Source organism: Pseudopodoces humilis, chromosome 8 (genome assembly GCF_049639895.1).
Source record: "Pseudopodoces humilis isolate 2021_Gansu_Grassland_sample_001 chromosome 8, ASM4963989v1, whole genome shotgun sequence".
NCBI classification, from domain to species: domain Eukaryota; kingdom Metazoa; phylum Chordata; class Aves; order Passeriformes; family Paridae; genus Pseudopodoces; species Pseudopodoces humilis.
Window position 1 is genome coordinate 16,254,160 of NC_142207.1, and position 20,278 is coordinate 16,274,437.

A 20,278-nucleotide genomic window follows, 5' to 3' on the forward strand; every position below is an offset into this window, starting at 1 on the left:
GAGTTTGAATACAGGATCTCTGGGGAGGAGGGGGAGGAAAGGCAAATGATTTACAAAGAGTCCTTTCCAGATCAACAGTACCACAAACAAACAACGAGGAGGGAAAGGAAATGAACACTGCTACATCAGCTCGGCTGGATACCCCACCATGCTGATACCCTCAGGCCTCGAAGGGAAAAAGTCTCTCTTCTCTCCGCCAAATGTCTTCTCCAGAACTCAGCCAAGCCATTCAGGCTTAACACAGGGGAGATTTCTGCCTGGGGTACTGCACAGCTACAGGTTGAAAAGAAGAAACCACAATGCCAAAAGAACCAGACATGGTGGAGTCCATCTGGCACTCGGCACTTGTGTAGCTGCAAGCTCAGCCCTCGGGATCAGAGAAATGCTCAGTGCACACCACGGGCAGGTCTGAGCCCGGCAGCAGTGGGGCCTGGGCACCATGGGCTTCCCAGGATCAGGGAGCACTCTGCACACAGCTTCAGTCAAGCTGGGGGAGCATTTCTGTTTGTGGGCACAGCAGTCCCTTTGGGCTTTGACATACACACTAAATGAAATTATATACTCAACAATAAAACAGTGCTTGTCTCTGGGCTCCAAGAGCTCTTCAGTTACCCTTTCAGCAAAGTCCTTGAAACCAGAAGTAAGTAGTTTGGCTCTTTTTCAGATCTTTAGATTTATTTCTGACATTAAGGGTTTGAAAAAGAAAAGATTTGAGGTTTCTTATGTATCTGCGCTATCCTGTATGAAGCGCTTTTCTTACAATTTTAGATCTTTTATTAGCATAACATGTATTTCCCTATTGCATTGAAACTGAAGTCCTTATTAATGCAGCAGAATAATTGTTGATACTTTGAGAAGACTTGCGAAAGCTTATTAGTGACTACATGTAAGCCAAAAAGCAGTACTAGGATTAGAAATATTAATAATGTGTAAGACCTAACTCCACAATGTTCTCCTAGGAAAAAATACTGATTCAGATTCTGTCTTCTAAAGATAACATATAAAATTACACAACTGCACAGAATATGGAAAACAAGCATTTAAGAAGAATGCACATTTTAGGCTAAAATATTTCAGTTAAAATCATCAGCTAATTAAATGTAATTATTTATAGACAAAAGTGAAGTTACACACATTTTGGTGGATCATTTTCCACTTCTGGTAAAGTAAGAGAAGAAAGGGAAATGTAAGGGGCAGGATAGGAGTACAAATCAGAACATATCTCTCCCACTGCAATTGACTCTGTAAATGATTAACTCAAACTCAACTCACATAAGTTATTTCAAGCAGAATATTTGTACTGGTTACAGTGACAAAACAGACCCCAAATCAAAGTCTTCTCTTTTTGAGTTTTCAATTTATTTTTTTCTCGATGTCCAAGTATCATAACATTATCAACATTCAAATTAAAATTTGACTTCTTTTCCCAGGTACAGCACATTTATCTACAAAGATCAGACATTTAAATGATGAAATGCCAATTCTTCTCTCAGTAACCCTTTAATGATTTAATTTTCTACAGAGTTGGTCTGAACCTTGAGTAAGGCAACTGCTAAAACTGAGCTGAGGCAGATGACATTTACTGAATGTCAAAAGAGGGTAAAATTTTAGGAGTTGTGGGGAAGAAAACTGAGGATCAAGGCTTAACATTCTGTGGAGGTTTTCTTAAACACTTTTTTCTGTTTCCTCAGTTACATATCTCACTGGAGGTAGGAGGATCTGAATTAAATTCAATTACTTAAATTAAACTAGTTTACCTATATTTGCTGCTGCTTTCATTCTGATGGTTAAATATGAATATTTATTATGTGGATTGCAAAGCATTTAGGGCTGTTGTTTGTCAACCCTAAAAGTAGCTTGGCAATAATGTGGTTAAAAAAAAGGTTAAAAGGTTATCAAAAAAATGAGTGGTCTTATAACATGTCAACATCAGATGGCTCATTTTTTAATTTCAAGGGGTTAGCATTACAGAAATCAGAGCTAAGCAAAATGAACCTTTAGCAAATGAAGTCAAGACTTCAAAAGATTTCTACAAATTATATGAAACCACATGAGATATTGGACATTGGATATAAGAATCTGCTTGCAAATATTGATCCTGATTTCTATGCTGAATGGTTTCTTGAAGAAAAGGAGAAGCTTGATGTAAGCACACTGAGGCCAAAAGCAACTTGGGCTCTAAGCTGAGTCAATTTTGGACTGGTTTCTGACTGAGACACCTGCCTAACAGATCTCTGACAGAAGGGGTAGTTTTGGCATCATGGAACCCACTAAAAAGCCTGATTAGTACTTGTTAACGTTTTTAGTAGTCCATTGGAATGAAACTATCCCCTTCAAAATGTTCTTGAATTACTGGTTATTCCAATGAGTAACTGCTGCTATCACTTCCCCTCTGTACCAGGTCTCTGCCACTGGGGAGCTGGGACCCTGATCAAAGGCATTCCAGCAGCTGCCACTGGACATTTCTTTCCTGTCCTGCAGCTCTGTGGTTGCATCTCTGTACAACAAATACCCAGCCCTGCGCTACCAAATCAGCTTTTTGTTTTCCAAGATGAGATCTTCTATGGTGGCAACATCTACCAAATCTGTTTTCCTAGTGCTTCTTTTACAAGCAGCTGTGGCTGAAACATTCCTTCCACTCTCTTCTCCTCTCTCGCCCCCACTTCCTCAAGGAAATTCCATGGGATCACCATTCCTCTGGCCCCACACAGCAACAAAACTCTCATCTCCCAGGGGACAGAGAGCTTGTGCAATCACTGGATCTCCACATCTGCGAGCACAGGGCAAACACAGAGTTCCTTTGCACGTCTGTATTTGGATTACTTGTTTTTTAAACAATGTGCTGAGGGGAACTGCTTTTAAGTTAAGCTTTGCGTTTGAAAAACCACAATCTTTGCTTAATAAAAATATGGAAAGAGAAAATGAAAACTATATTTGCTTTAAATTCAAGGCATGTCGGGAGACTATCTGCATGTGGAGGACAAGACAAGTTTTTACTTTTCTTTCAACTACAATATCCCTGAAGATATCTATGAGTCCCTAATATTCTACAAGAAAGCATTACTGTAAAAAATCACCCTGGAAATTCTCAGAGAGAATTTCAGTGTAGATTTCATTTGATCATGAATGTAAAGCTGTCTGAATTTTATTTCTAGCTAATTAAAGTCCAAATATTGAGGGGAAGATAGAGAGTCTTCTTTCACATCATGCCAGGCTGGACACTTCATGACATGACTGCTGAAATCAGTTTCTACACAATAAAGGAAATGACTATTTAAACCAAACATCACATCTCCAGGCCAATTGCAGCTCCCATGGCATACCAAGGAAATGCCTTGCTACTTGTGGAAGTCAAGCCCTGACAAAAAGGAGAATTTCAGTCTCCATATTAGACTTATATCTCTCTGATGCATCTGGAAAAAGGAACATACAATAACAAATTCTATTTCTTTTCAGCTGTAGAAACAGGATACATATTTTTGACAGCAACCTCTCAGAAGATCACCAGCTCAGACAGAAGCCAGCAGAGCTGGTTTACACACCATAGTGGCAGGCCACTCCTCCTCTGACAGTTTGTCTGGTTGAGAAACTGGGTGCATCACCGGGCAGAACACAGCTGAGATTAGCTAAATCTGGTCCCAGGGCTCCTCTGGGTGTTTATCCACAGTGTTCCACACCACTGCACAGGCAACAGCACTGGCAAAATCAATGAATACATCCAGGGAGAGCACACCTTCACCATCCTTGGGGGTACGTTTGCTCTGAAGAGCAAAACTGAGTGAAAAATGCAGCTGAGGAAAATCTACTGCAGGTAATAAAAACCCCAAACCATGCCCCAGTCCTTGAACAGGGCATAAAGGAAAAACATGATACCGGTATTACAAAATAGAGCTGAACAGTACAAATCACATACTGCTCAATCACTAAGGAATCTATCTTCTCCTAGAACCAAATGTTACTCTGTAGACTGGGTGTTATTTATCCAGACATGTATGCAATAATACTCTTTTAAAAAATGTGTGCATAACTCTGAAAAAAAGAAATTCACAGAGGGCTTCTTTCTATCCTAAAAAGGTAAGAACAATAGATAGGCTCCTGCTACAATATAATCAGTATTAATACTGGTCTCAAAGGGAACTGTTTCAGAGACACTGATGTATCACAGTTAATTTTATGACATGAAATCATATTCCACCTAATTACGAATGCAATACTTCACTGCAGCCAGCAAACCATGAAAGAAAAATGCAAGAAAAATGGAAAATGAAGGAAAAATTAATAAAGAGAAAATACTTTAAAAAGAATTGGAGAAGTTAGCTTTGAAAACTTCCATTCCACTTTCACTTAGCCAAACCATTTATCTAAAGGGGTTGTGTTCATGTGCTGTATTTCTAAGCAGCAATGACCTGTTCAGACTACTCTCCCAAGAAGATAAATGCAAGAGATGTTCAGACTATTTTCTGAAGTCCAGCTTTTGTTTTTCTTCTAATGAGGTATGCTGAGCAAAATTAACAAATTTCTTGATCTTAAGTGACCACAGTGGAGCTAGTTCCCTGCTAAAGTAAATGTCTGAGCTCCAGTTCACCTCTTTTCATACTTCTAAGTATGTTTGCAGGAGATGAGAAATAGCAACATGGGACAGGTCGCAATTACACTGCAAAGAGCAAGGAAACATTAATATCTTAATGAATGTCACATGACAATGAAAATACATCTTTTATTGAGAAGAGTGAATTGAAACAACTTTCAAGTGATCTTGCCTCAAAACAGGTAAACATTGGAGCATATAACTAAGTATGTTTTGGAAACAAAGTTGTACATACATCTGGGTTGTGTGTTTCAAGAAAATCATTAGCCTGCCAGTTGTTTTAGCTATGTCTGTGTTCATGACGTTGAATATTTAGCAAGGAAACCTTAAATTACTCTCTCAACAAGAGAGTTGATTTCAGAATGCACACATGCAAAAGCAGCCACTGCAAGGTCCTGTTTCTGTGTGCAGACCATCCTGGCACAGAACAATGGCCTGCTGTGGTAATACTATATTTTGTTACCTTAAAGCAGCTGCTTTCCTAAATGTAATTCCATTAAAAACCCACAATATGACCCTACAGTAATAACTTAAGGGGGAAGGCCAACTAAGTGAAACTGTCCAGAGGAAAAAGCAATTTCAAGAATATCATATAGACTACAAACAGCTTGATACAAGCAGCACAGTGTGAGAAAACAGCCTGGAAGGGAGAATTCCAAAGGGTGGGCTGACCAGATGATTTATGCTGAACTGAACAGAGGAGACTTGGGTTAAGCCTCAAAGCTTGAATTCTCACCCAGGGACTGGGGATTGTCAGGAGGATGAAGGGTCTGCTGCATCATCCTCATTTAATGATGTAAATGTCACAAAAGGAGGTCTCTGAAGAAACAGCATTTCACAGACACAATGCTGCTGTACAGGCCAGCAAGTAAATCATAAGCAAGACAGTGGAAAGTGAAGGGCTTTGGAACCATGTGGCTTCAGCATAAAGGTCATCCTCAGCAAAGCACAGTGCTTAGGGAGAGTCTGGAAAGCACCTAGCAAACACGTCAAAGCAAGTTACAAATTCCTGACTGAAACTCCTAAGACCCAATCACGTAAATCCCTAATCAGATAAGCAGGCTCAACTATTTCAGTGAATAACTGGAATGGATTTAATCTTGTATCTTCAGATCCAGATATTCAATACATTAAAAGAAATTATTAAGAGTCACCAAATAATAAAGTATAGTTAAAGCCTAAATAGCATATTCAAAACCAACAGAAGAGCTGAAGAAAGCATAACAAGTATTGATATTCACACCAGGAGAAGGGAGTGCAATTAGGCATGGCTGAAGTAACCACTGCTTCAGCAACCCTGTCAAACCAGCTCTTCATGGCAGAGGCTTGCTCAGCACAGCAGATCCCATGCAATGGCACTCTGTGCTTGTGCAAAGAAACCACACAGCAGAGTCCGGCATCTTCCTGCAGGCTTTCCCAAACCTCACTGCCTCCTGTCCTCTGCTCCTGTCCTATTTAGCTGATTGCTCCTGTCCAGCCTCCCACAGAAAAGGCAGGATCTGTGGGCCACCACACTGATTGCTTTGCCTACTCCCACATAGCTGATTGGAAGCTCTTATGGCCAGGACTGACTGACATCATGTCCCCCCAACACTCCTCTGGTTCTGGGCTGACTGTTATGACATCCTTGTGACAAACAATACCTACTTTAGTCCTCCCCACACTTCTGCCTCTGGCACAACTGATATGAAGAAATTAGTTTTCTCAATGCAGAACTGGAGTAGCAGGCTCAAGTTTGAATGAACTATTCAGAAACATGGCAGCTTCATTTCCCACACAAAAGCAAGTAATACGCTCTAAAAAGCAGCCATGCTCCCAAGCACTCACAACAAAAACATAATGTGCTCTTTTCAACTAGAAAAAGAGGAAAAAACCTTCACCTAATAGAAAACCAGAAAGGACCAATCAGTTGAAGGTGGAGACAGATTTGTAGAAAAGTATAATGGCAAATTGTGCTCTTGCCAGGAAAATACTTTTCCACAAAGATGGTGAATGTTTATTCACTGTGTTCGTAAACACTGCACAGCTGTGCTACAACAGGAGAGCAAATCCAACACTTCCATAATTGATAAGGGGTTTTTCTAGTGATTCACCAAAAATAATTAAACAAAGTAAAAACATGGCCAAAATTAGCACTGCTGTCATGACAAGAACTAATGCAAATCCTGACTAAATCAAAGTCACAGTATGACAATCCCCCACACAAGAATTCTGTAGATTATCTGAGTTTGTATTCTGAGGGATTCTGTCAAAAGCAATTTTTCTCTACCATAAGCATAACTGAAAATAACTTTTCAGTAGAGTATATATATAAGTCCATGATGATCAGAAGGAAAAATCTCTGCAGATGGGATGTTTCTGGTACTTGCAGTGACAATGATGTTTTTCAACCATTATTTCCTCACATTGCAGGTGTTTGTCTTGTCTGACATCAGCCAAAAGACACAAAACAAGCCAGTGACCTTTTTAAGCACATCCACCAAAAACTGCTTATTGCCAACCAGCAAGATAATTTCTACAATATGCAGAGCAACCTCTCTATCCATTCTTACCATCAAGCACTGCAGTGGACACCTTCTTAGGATAGCAAGACCCACTCTATATGGAGAAAAGGAGCTAAAATTATTCTAAAAGACTCTCAGTAAAATCTTAGGAATTTGGAAAGAGCCAAAAAAATATTTCAGAGACCTGGGGTAAACAACAGTCTTTTCATTGGCTCATGTGCGTCCAAGATGTTCTTCTCCATTTATTTTGTATTATCTCAGCTTAAACAATGAACATGGCAGGTTCACTTTTAAGAATATCTTGCCTTTTACATCCTAGAAGCTTAGGCAGATTTATAGGAAGGAAAATGTTTCATCTGAAACTTTCCATGGTCCACAAAAGTGGATTACTGAGCTTTGGTGAACAGGGAGAGCTGCCATTCCTATCTTACTGCTGGATCCAGTTAGCTGCTAAGGGGTTATGTTGTCCAACCTAAAGCTTCTGGATATCTCATTTGCTCCCTCAGCAGAAATGGAGTATTTTGAGACAGAATCTACTTTCCTCTTAAGTAAAATGCTTAGGAGGGAAATATCTCACAGGAGTAAGTGCCATGACATTCCAAGTCTGCAAATTCACATCATAATTGATTTAACAATTTCATGTCTGAAGTTCTTGACTGTTCTTTATTTATACAATTGATGCTATTCCAACTACAATTATATATTGAACAGCAGCAACAAAATTGGAATCTTTGGCTATTTAAGAGGAAGGGGACCAGTTACAGCGAAGTATTGAACATATTTTTTTCTAGGCTGTTCATGCATCAATGACATCTGAGACTGTGCAAACCAAAATGTCTTCAGAAAGAGATTAAGGAGCTATAGTAACCACTGCACAAATAGTAGTCACTGGCTCGGCTCCAGTGCAAAATAACCTCACAGCTCTGTCCTAACATAACATGAGTGCACAGGCCAAGGTTTCTTCATCAGTTCAAAAGACAAAAACGAAAAAGGAAGGAAAGGAAGGAAGGAAGGGAAGGAAAAATCCACTTCTGTAAAACATGCATTTGCAACTAAAATTCAAGTTACAAGAGGTCATTGTCACATGGGAAGCTGTAAAAATGTTTAATTTATCAACAAGTCTTTTCACAGATTGATTATCTATTCTCTTCTCTGCAAAACACAAGGATTTCATTTGCTGTTGGAGAAATGAATAAATAGAATTTTTTTCTTTAAAAAAAATGATAGCAAAATGTTTTTATTATAATACTAAGATGACTTATATCTGACTTCTACCCTGAAAGTCCAATTTTTTAAAAATAAAAATGGAAAATCTTATTTATAAATGAGATATCAGATTTTTTGCAATATTCAAAACCAAAGGTACTTCACATAAGTTTGGATCCAGAATTTAGAGGTTTTACTATCTATTTTTCTTGTTTTGTGCTCTATTTTTGCACATTTCTAGTTACTTATCTGCTAAATAGAACATAATTATTTTTAAAATTTCAGACAGTAGAATTATGTACAGATCTTATTTTTTCATACAAAATGGACAGATATAAATATTTCTTATAAGTAGTATTGAAAATTTAGCTGAGTACTTTTGATTTCAAAATATTCCAGACAGTGCACTATGAATTTCAGAAATACTAAGACATTTTAAAAATCCAATAAAATATTTAAGGCAGGTGATTTAAAAGTGTAAAAACAACCCAACTGTACAGTCTTTTGACACATAACCCATATTTGAAAGCAAGAGGCACATGCTGCTGTAAAAATTAAAAAACAGAACAAATAACTCTCACAAGCAAAATAACTTTATGTTAACATCAATGCCTAAAAGCCCTCTGCTAAACCAAGTTTACCCAGAACTTCAGCCATTAGAGAGGATTCTTATGTGGATCAGCTATTTCTAATCATAAAAATAACTGTGCAGTAACGTACAGCCATAAATTAGTCTGGAACTAGGATAAGCCCTCAAATGCACATTGTAGTTTAGTGATTCAGAACAATTACTTGAGTTTGTATCAACAGATTATCTTAGTAGTAAACAGAGGAGACCCTCTTTGCAGGCTCTCTTCAGCAAGTTTCACATTTAGGTTTTAATTTTATCTGAGATTTCAACAGCACTATGGGTAATCACAGCTTTTACGAAAGCAGTGGGTTGCTTCAGTTCACCATTGTATTCCCACTTTCCAAACTATCAAACAATCTTTTCTTTCTGATTGCCAACAAAGTTGAAACCTGCCACCATATCACAGCATAAGGCTGTTTGTTTATGAATCTGGTTTTCTTTCCTCACAATCCAAACACATCTTGGATTCCTACTATATGCTTTTAAGCTATGAAATTAAAATTTACATTTAAAAGCAGTACTTACGGTTGGCATAATTTTACCAGGTCCTGATCAGTGGTGTTTGGAGGCAGTGCTCTGATGTAAAGGTTAGTTTTACTTAATTGATCCCATCCTGAGTTGCTGCTGCTACTACTGTTGTTATTACTGCTGGTGGTGCTGGGACTAGGAGGAGCCATTGGGTGGGCTGGTACAATGGACTGCTGCAAAGGAAAAAGCAAGTTAGAGTAAAGAACAGGTAGCAAGCACAGCATGCACGTCAGCTCAGTCTATAGCAGCCTGGTTACCCTTTGGAGCACTGTGCTCAAGTACCCACTGATTTTAAATACAACTGCTTTCACTCCACATTTGGGACAGGATTCACAGGCACATCCTAATATCTCCAACCACCATTTGATGCATGACACAGAGTCAAATTATATATCACCTCCATTGAATATTATTCATAGGATTTTATCACTCTTCATTGTGTCATCTGATGTGAAAATGAAATAGGAACTATTGTTCTCTAGGTTCTAGCAGGTACAAAGTTTATACCACAATGACTTTCAAATGTCAAATTGTGGCAGACACAAAGACCATGCTCTTTCCTTAATCTATCAAAAATACAAAAATAATTAGAAGCCTCTTTTCTACCTCTTCTGGCTTTTAGCACTTCACACAATACTGCTAATATTTTCTTAGAGATAGAGAAGGAGCACAGATAACTTAAGGACCTGATTTCAAATGAATGGTGTGCCTTGGGAGAACTTTCATACTGTCTCCATATTTGTGGATTCCTTCACAATTGTCAAGAAAAAGGCTCTATGTATTGGTAAAAAAATTCAAGTTTCAAAAGGAGAAAAGCACATAAGCTCTTCTACCTACTCCTCAAGGTATCTAACATTATTGCTCTTAAAATCAGACCCCAAATAGAACATAAAAACATCCTAGAGGAAAATTTGCAGTATGGAAATAATTTGCATTAAGAGCAGTGGCACTGTACAAAAAGTACTGTGAACATGTCTGTGGTGTTGTAAGAGAGGAATACTTAAAAAATATATTAGAGAATGGAAGTTGCCTGTAAACATCTTGTGACTACACGGTTTTCACTGACAAAGTGGCTGCATGTGGCCCCTTTCCTACAAAAGGCTGAGCTTCCACCACAAACTCATAGCAAAAAAGCGCCCTGTGAATGCAGAGGAAAGGCACAGGAGGGGGAAAAATACAATGGAATATAAAGTGAGATATCAATGTAGACTCACTTGATCCCAGCCTAGTGCCAACCCTCTTCCTTGGATTAGCACAAACAGTTGTACAGCCGCAAACTGAACCAAAAAATGAACTTCCCTGATCTGGTACATCACATGTGGGCTTTGCACTTCGCAAAAGCTTTGGCTGTTACAAGGCAGGGAGCGAGAACGTGAAGGCAGAGAGGAAAGGATTAGAGTTTACCTCTGTTTAAAACACCCATGAAACTACACACAAGAAAACACACCAAAAAAGCAAATCTATTTTGGAAATAACCTCAAGAAATTGGAATGGAAGCGTGAGTGGGAGAAAAGTACAAAGGCATGCCTTATATCAGATACTTTATGGTAATTATGTGTTTCTTTTTTGTGTTTCCCTAGGAAGGTTTTGAAACCTTCCAATTTGGCAAGTTGCAAAGTTTATTATGCAGCTATAATGGCCTGGAACAGCCAACTGCAAGACTTGCTATAAAATCAACACTGATAAGCAGTAACATTGCTGCTGCCTAATTTAATTGAACTAAAAATTACAAAAATGCATGAAATACATTCCTGATCATTTAGCATTTCAAAACTGAATATCAATATTTAATTGCCATAGGGTTAGAGATTTTTTTTGTTGTTTTGGTTGTTTTTAATAAAGATTTTTAGAAATATCAAATCTCTTCCAAAATATTTATATTTGGAATTGAAGCACTGATCTAGAATTTCTTCCAGGGAAAAAGATTAAATGCTCCCTTCCAAGTATGCAATGGAAACATTGACGGATTTTAACAATAGCAGCACAAGTCAGTCTGTCAGACCACTCTGCTTTCAGTAACACCAGGCAATTATTTTTAGGGTTACAAGCAATGCAGAATGACAGAGCAACTAGTTTCAAAACATTTTCACAACAGAATAAACTTAGTCTGGCACAGCGATATTCTCTTCTAAAAGCCTTCAGTGAAGTTCTCAAAATGCAAACAGTCATCAAATGCAAAACTGCTCTGTTCATGGTTTCAAAATGTGCACCAGAAAACTCAATATACACATATCTGTCTTCATCTAAACTGGTAATTACAAATGAAGGCTAAGAGCCTCTATTAAGTTTTTCAGTATCTTCAGTTTGGTTTTGTTTTTATTTCTTACAGAGCTTTTCCCTTAAAATCTTTGTTTTTCTACATTATGAAGAACGGGAGTTTTGTAAAATCTTGTCACCAGCTGGCCAAAACAGGAGAGGAAAATGTGTGTCTGTGTGTAGAGAGAGCAGGAATCCTAATTCTGTCTGTAAAACATAAACACTCCATTCTGAGAAATTTAAACTTCTATTTAAACATTAAGATGTTCTAGTGCTAGTGGTCACATTTGAACATGATGGGAATGTAAATGGGACTATACTTGTCTTCCTAAGTTTACAGACAGAAGGTTTTTCAGTCCTTCCAGAGAGACTCATACCTTTGCAACACTTAAAGGCTTTACAAAACACATGTGCTGGGTGTCCTGCAGCTCTCAAAGCTGCAACCCAATGACAGCCAGCCATTAAAGGGACAGTGACATATTAAACCATACAACTAAAACACGTTTTTTACATTAAAACTTTAATTTTAAAACCCGAATCACTTTTTCCGCTCTGTTCCTCATTGACGACTACTTATAAAAACTAAATTATAGAGGTCCCTCTGTTGTTCAAAGGGGCCTTTTTTTCCAGTTGCTCTTGCTGCAAAGGCTTGGTTGGCATTGCAGCCTCGAGGCCACGACCGCGCTGGCGGAGCCTCCTACGCTGACGGCGCAGGCCAGGAGCAGAGTTTGTCTGCTGGCGCAGTTGCATCACCTCCCCAAACAACACTGGCCAGGCCGATAAAAGCTCTCCTCTGCCTGCACAGCTGCATCCACACCTGGGCTTTTGCCAACATATTGATGTCAGCGAGGATGTATGACTTTTTTCCACACCCCTGGCTGATACACAGTGCTTTGCTGGCAAGACATTTTGCAGTGGAGACCTGGCCAAAATTTGGGGTTGTTTGTTTAGAAACAGTTTTCACAAACCTTAACTGAGTGCTTTGTCTTAAACCTGAGATCAAATTAGAAAAGTTTTTGTTTACAAACTGTACTTTCTGCTAAAAATCCATATCAAAATCAAATGATATCAAAAGCTGTTCTTAAGTTTTTACTATGTGGACCTCACAATAACTCGCAATATTGCAACATATACAAAAATACATTTATCAATTTTTCTTCATAATCATTGCACCTTAAATTAAAATACAGAACTCAAGGACAGGAGGAATGAATGTAAGCAACAGGCCATTATTTCTTGTGACAATATTCCCATTCACAAGAATACCACTGTCACACTGGTTTGCCATCTCCTCCTTAGTTTTCACTCCAAAAGGTAATTAGTGATCATTCTTTTTACAAAGCAGTTTCTTTCATGCCATCTTCAACAAATATCTAAGCAAAAAAGACCAGTGACAGAATAATCAGCCCATCCAGTCTATGATCTCCCCAGCCCATTCTGGAGCCAGCTGTGAGGAGCTCCCAGCACCCTGCCTGATCTCTGAGATCCCCTCCAGCTCTCCACAGCCATGGGAAAACCACAGGTACTTCTTAGGAAAAGCTCAGTGACTGAACAGTCCCCATGGAGGGCCTTAAAACAAGGAGAATTGTCTGCCTGTGTTTTCTTCTCAATATAAAGCCCTAATGGGAATAATTGCAAGTACTGAAAGCCAGCTGGTGAATATACTCATCTTGTATGAGCCATTCCTGTCTTTCTTATAAACCATTCAATGCTTAAGGACTGCAAATGAGTCAGAGCAGGATTTTGTCTACCAAGGAACAGAAGAATCTCTTTGCTGTCAACAGATAAAAAAAGGACACCAAACTGAAACAGAATAACCCCAAGAAATTCCTTGGGGACTGAGAGATACTGATCCCTGCTGCCTCTAGACTACAGAATTCCAACAGAACTTCAGCAAGTAGAAGATAACTTGGACAATGACTGTGCCAAAACAGAGTATAATCATTACAGTAGCAATCCATTTAAGTCTCTAACTTTGGCAATAAAAGCATGCATATAAAGTTACATAACGTGCTAGCATTCAATTATGAGTTTAATCACTCAGCTAAAATTCCTAATGGGAAAAGTACCATGACTTTTAACAACAGAGTTAGTTCTCACACATCTATTCTAAATTCAAACCATAAATTGCAGCATACATTAACCATCAGATTTAGCCAGAATTGCTACTTGGATCATCTCATAGTACCAAAATCTCATCAGCAGTGTTTCCCTAGCTTTGTTCAGGTGACTAAGCCACAAGCACCTGCTCACCCTGCCTGACTTTGCCTAACCTCCCTGATTTTGAAAGCAGCACCTTCAGTAACTGGCACTTTATATAAAAATTACCACACATTTTTTTTTGTGGATGTGTGCAACAGTGAGAAAAAGTAAATTAAATCTGGATTTATTTTTTGTTAAATTGGGGAGTGCTTTTTTGTTTATTAATCTACCTAACACTTTAGGTTAGAAAGAGCTTTACATGTACAATGAAAGCAAGGGCTCAGAAGAATAGAAGATACCATACCTAGTGAAGCAAGACACTGCAACACATTGTGCACAGCTTAGGAAATGGGAACTCATTTGGAATTAAATTATGTCTGCAGCAGAAAGAAGAACTCCAAGTGTTTAACAGAAATGAGTACTCATGGATGAAGACAGTTGCTTTATTACCCTTCTTTAAATAAGGAAAAATTAAACCTTGATCACTTATTCAAAGACAGCAAAGTGACAGTTGCAGCAGAGATGCCATTTTGAGTGTCCTGCACTATTCTGTTTCATGGTTTTCCTCATCATGTCTGAAACATCACAGCAAGCAAAACTGAATTTCTGGAGGCCTCTCCAAATTCAATTCTCAGTGGACATGAGTCAACCAGCAGAAACTGAAAGCTTTGCTGTTATTTTACTCACATCTTCTGCCTTAGGGTAGCTTCTCCAACTGTTCTCCTTTAGTCTGTAAGCACTTGTCCACAGGAAGATCAGCAACCAAATCTAAGCATTTTCAGCATGATACTAGTATAAAGAGTATCTCAGAAGCTCCAGACTTCTGTGGAAAATCTCCTCAGGCAGGAAAATCCCTGATACCTGCCCCCTTTTTCTCCTTTAAACCACTGACCCTAACTTCTCTTTGCTCAGGTAAAAAACATGATCTCATAGTGAGAGTCAACAGGACTATTCCAGAAAAGGCTGGTGTACTGCATAAGGCAGAAACTATGGATATCATGTTTTGTGATCAGACAAAGCTATTTCCATAACCAGGATGCAAGCCTATTCTATATTTCTTTCGGTGGTGATGACAGGTATTAGTGGTTCAGCCACATGGAGCAGAAGCAGCTGCTGGGAAGATGTGGGACCCTGAGGGTGGAGGTTGGCATCAGGCAAAGGCTCTGCATGTTACAAAACATCACAGGAAGACCAGGAGCACCTGGAGATCCAGCCCTGTGTTTCTCCAAAAAAACGCTCTAAATGTCCTTGGTATATAATGTATCTTGGTACAAAAGAACTATGTCCAGAATACTACAGTTGGGATTACAGCAATGATAGACAGCAATAAATAGGATGAAAATTAAGTAATCAAGGGAAAAATGTATCACACTGAATAGGGAAGCCCCCTTGCCTTAATAAGTAAGTTTTAAGAGGAGCTTTGCAAGAGGAAAATATAGGGTTATACCTTTTGTCTTGCCTGTATGCTACAGCCAAGTCCTATGAAAACTACTTTTCTAAATACAGATAACAGTCTTTTCCATACAAAAAAGAAACAAAACCATAGGTGGATATCATCCTGCATCTATGAAGATACTAATAATAAAAAGTTATTTTCACTCTGACATTTGTTTTCAGTCAATTTTTTTTTCTTCTTTATTGTACTTTAACTAATTTGAACCAATTTGCCGGAAAGAAAGAAGTTTCTGGCAAAATCCAGGGAAGCAGTTAATGCATTTTTTCTGACCATTTAAAGAAGCCCTTCCTTGAAATACAGAAATGCATGAATGAGTAGGTAGCTTCTCACAGCTTTCTTTTTAAAATATCTTCATGAAGGGTGGCTCTATCAGCAATGAAACAAGTCAAAGTCTAGCATAAACCCCTAGTCATGGCTCAGATGCTCCTAAAAATTTCACCTCTAGACTCTTCTGATTATAACCCAAGTTCATTCCCCACTGAGCTGTTTTGCTTCCTTTCTTCAGATCTTACAGCAACATAGCAGGACTGAACCTGTTGTCACCAGAAAGCAACAATTACTAAAACCAGAAAGTACTGAAGTAAACCATTCCAGCTTGTTATAAAATGTCACATTTTCATATTTTGACAGGAAATGGAACGAGTGTTATTTAAATTGTTAAACTACTTAAATTATTAAAGCTCAATGCAACAGCAATCTTCTGCTAGTAATGAGAGAAAGCTCAAAATCTATCTATATCCTTTCTATGAAGACACTTGAAGAATTGTGTGCATAATCCTGGCCACACTGAAGTATATGACAAAACCCACACTGATGCTTCTGAACAGATTTTTTTCTCCAAGAACAGAGTGTGGGGGATTTTTCAGTGTTATTACTCAAGAAAAAAAGCTTTCTAACTTGGAGCTGGCAGGCAAGATGCTAGCAATAAAGCAAGCAATGAAGGCAAGAAACTCCTTCTGGTTCAGGTAGCTCTTCTAGTCTCTGATAAATGAAAAAGCTTCAAAGTTCCCAGGGACTCACTTATTCCATTGACTTTATCCCTTGTCAGGGATTTTTCAGTGCTCCACTGACCGATTCCCCTAGTTCAAAGACAAAAAGTGCAAAAAAACCCTAGCCACACTGCAGCACAAAAGATATCCCAAAGGACAACAAGGGGAGTGCTGAGCTGGGCTACATCCTGTTCCTTTCCATGCCATGATGCCATGAACCCTCCCTTTCCCCTTCCACCTGCTCATTGTGAATCACAGCGTCTGTCTTCCCTCTCAGTTTTATACCTGGATTTCCTGGACAATCCCCTGAAACAATACCTTGGTACCATGCCCTAGCCATGACAGAATTATAGACACATATAAAGCAAAAGATTTAAGTTTCTGAAATATGAACAAGCTGCAGCAATCAAACAGCTAGTCCACATTAAAAGAATCTAAAAAGAAAGTGAAGATGCTGAAGTACCCAAAGAAAGAGAGCATGGTACTAAGATCTACCAGACAGACAAAAAAGCACATATATTGCTTTTGTGGTTAGCCCTTCACTGAGCAGCAGACACAAAAGAATTCACTGCCAACTTCCTTCTTGATTCTAGTACATACACAGGCCTATTTTCTTCAGTGAAACCAGCCAAGGCTTTTGCTCAGGATCCAGAAAGCACAGAGTACTGAATATCTAGACTATGCTGAAGTTTTTGCTCCAGCCTGAGGATTCAAATTACAATTAAAAGAAAACACATCCATTTTCAGAGGGGTGTAACTTGCATACTAATGGTTTATGCAAGCACCTGAAAGTTAGCAAGCCCAATAAGTGACACTGAATCCAAATAATAAAAAAATTCTCTCTTGCATTATACATCTCTTGGTACATATTAATACCGGTATATAAAATCTTACAATGTTCTCCACAACAGGAAACATTCAAGACACCCTTGCTAGGAGAAATGCTTCACCTGAAACAGCAATTATCTTAGAAACTCCTGGGTCATGCACTAGTTTGGACTAGATCAACATCAGAGCCTGCAAATCACATACAGCTCACAAGCACTTCAATGGCAGCTCAGAGGACAGCACTCATGGAATGAAAGTAAAAAATTATTCAATAAGCTTTTCATTAGCATTAAGAGGTTCATAGTGGTCCCTTCTCATTGTATATAGGACTCTGCTTTAGCATTTATTAAACATTTATTAAAATTACCTCCATTTAAAAACTCCTCAGATGTCAGAGTACTAAGATCTGAAAAAAAGTAATATGCATTATCCTTTGACTGCACTTAGGGTGTAATGGGAAGAAATGTATTGAAAATGAGAGACATGGCTTTATCCTGGATATTTTTTGGCTCCCTTGTGGGAAAATACAAGGGAGCAGGTAACCATCTCTCTAAGCAAATCGCACAAAAGTAAGCTCTGGCAGTGAGACTCCTGCACCACATAAGGCAGTTACTTCTGTTCAGAGGACGGAATGCTAATCTCCAGCTCTACTGCTATTTGATCAATTTCTTTGTCATTACCTGTTGTGAACTTTTACTGCCAGCGCCAAACAGGGCCATGGACAATATTCAGTGTGATCAAAAACAAGCTACTTTCAAGAGCTTCTATTTTTTAATGGTTGTAGGTAGTTACATTTTTAATTTCATAAAGCAGTAAATATGTCAACTCTTAATTATTAGGGATGCCATCTATCACTGTATTTTGGAGGTTAATCCTGCTAAGTCAGCTAAGCCTAATAGCTCATAAAACTGGTCAAAAAGTAGCAGAGTACAGATACAGACATCTTGGTTAATTCAAGAACTGCCTGAATTTCTGTATAACAAAAGCTGAAAGTACAGCCAAAAAAAAAAATTATGTTAAGAATGTTTGGACAGTCTTTAATTCTTTAAAATAATAGAGAAGGAAATGCTTTTATTGAAAAAAAAGTTTAAAACTCTGCACAGACGTTTCTGAAGCATTATTTATTCTTCTTCCATATTATATTAGACTTTAGATTTCTGATAAATCCATGCAAATATTGTTTCTTATTTAAAAAGTGTCACAGATTTTATGATGCAGACCGGAGAATTTTTCAGCTTTTTAAAAATTATTTTTATACTTCTTTTTCCTTTTTTATTATTTTCAAAACTGTTGGCTCTTCCCCCAAAAAACCACAATGTCACCATTCTGCTCATCTGGCTATCCTATCCACCCTCCCTCCATAGACAGCAATTATAGGATAGGAATGGCACCACACTGAAGATGCATGTCAAAAGAAGCATCTGCTTTTCTGGCAAACTCCACATTGTTGGTGGCATTGGAATTATTGCTATACTGTTTGTCACAGGGTTAGACCACAGATGGCTCTTTTGGCTGACATGGGATCCGCTATGTCATTTTCTGTTTATTCAAGTTAAATAAATTGAAGAACTCGCGCCTGACCGTGCACGAGGGAGTCAATTCCTATCAAAATCCCTTTGTCTGTGATTGCTGATTCCTTATGGGCAACATACTGCACCCAGCGTAGCAGCAGCATTGTTACTGTGAATCCTTCCGTTCTATTCTAAAGAAGAGAATGTGTGCTCTTCCTGGTAAGGCCATTACACAAGTATTTGATAGGTAGCCCAGTCTATTCCTGCTGCTTTATTTGACAACATCGATGGAACAGATGAGGCAGCTGGCTCTGGACCTTTCTTCTGCATTCCTAAATCTTAATCTCCCTGAAAGACCACACCCTCTTCACCACAGCCAGCATCTGCAGCTGTTGGAAAGGTGGCACATCAGACAAAAAAAGGGTAGAAAAAGCCACTTTTATAAGATTTCATCATCAAGACAATCTGGATGCCCCTATGAAAAGGCTCTCTGAGCTGCACAATTTATGCTTCGAGTATAGATCACTTTGGATATTTTATCTTTCCTACTCACTTTGCAAATGTTTTTCCTTTTCTACATGTCTCCAGGCCTAACTAATGTAATCAGCAAAGAACAAGCTGGTGTAAATACATTTCCTGAGTGCAACACAAAGGTTACTGTAATTTGGATACCAAATTCTGCTGCTCTGCAGCTTGTTATGTGCCTATGTCAAGTTACAGTTGAACCAATTTCAGTGAGAACAGCAACTTGCATCACTTTCCATGGGAATAAATTACTCCTCCATGATCTGAAGAACAGGAAAGCATATTCAGAGCATCACTGTCCTTTACTCCACTGCAATTATTTCCAGAGTCTTTTACAGTATTTGCCATAGAGTTGAGGTCAGCATGACCTGTGCTGGACTGAAAGTTCCATTCATCTTTCTGCTCCTCACTTCTGAAATTCCAGTAAGTGTCCTTATGGTTTTAATATTCTGCAATATGATAAAATACAGCAGATACAACTCATTATAATCAACACACTGAAACAGGACATGTACAGGATTGCTGGTTAAGGATTAAAGCAAATCTCAGGTATAACTAGGAAAGTACACACCAAATTCAAGAAATACGAACAGTGTTAAATTTATCAAGTTTTCATAACCCACTGCCTTGTGAAGAAAAAGGGAAGGACAAGATACTTTTACAATTATTTCAGCAAAGGTTGAAGTGACTATCAACTAAATTTCGTCTAGGAGTTTGTACTAAGTTGTCACAGTATTTTGACATTCATGGAGTCCACATATAAGACTATGTTGCTGCAAGTGGTGTATGCATACACACACACATCAGATATATTTGTTATTTATATATTTATTAATTTTTATATTTATATATATATATAGTCTGACATTGAACTTGTCATTTGCTGTGGGAGAGTGACTACACCTCCATAAATGTGATTCTCCTCCATAGCAAAGCCACCAAACTGAACAGAAGCAGACAGGTACTATTAAATTGGCAATACTTTTAAAATGCAAGCAAGATCAGCAGAAACTTTTTCAATCATCAGACTCTTTATGTAAGGAGTTGTTAGTTT

General features: G+C 38.4%; 1 protein-coding gene across 3 annotated transcripts in view; it reads right to left on the reverse strand.

The window, feature by feature from the left end:
* RBMS1 (RNA binding motif single stranded interacting protein 1) overlaps positions 1–20,278 on the reverse strand; it is a 141,738-nt gene that overhangs the window by 54,558 nt on the left and 66,902 nt on the right. For all 3 annotated transcript variants that reach the window (XM_005519732.3, XM_005519731.3, XM_014249446.2), the window contains exon 2: positions 9,455–9,630. In XM_005519732.3, coding sequence (XP_005519789.1) covers positions 9,455–9,630 — 176 coding nt within the window. The remainder of the gene's footprint in view (positions 1–9,454; positions 9,631–20,278) is intronic.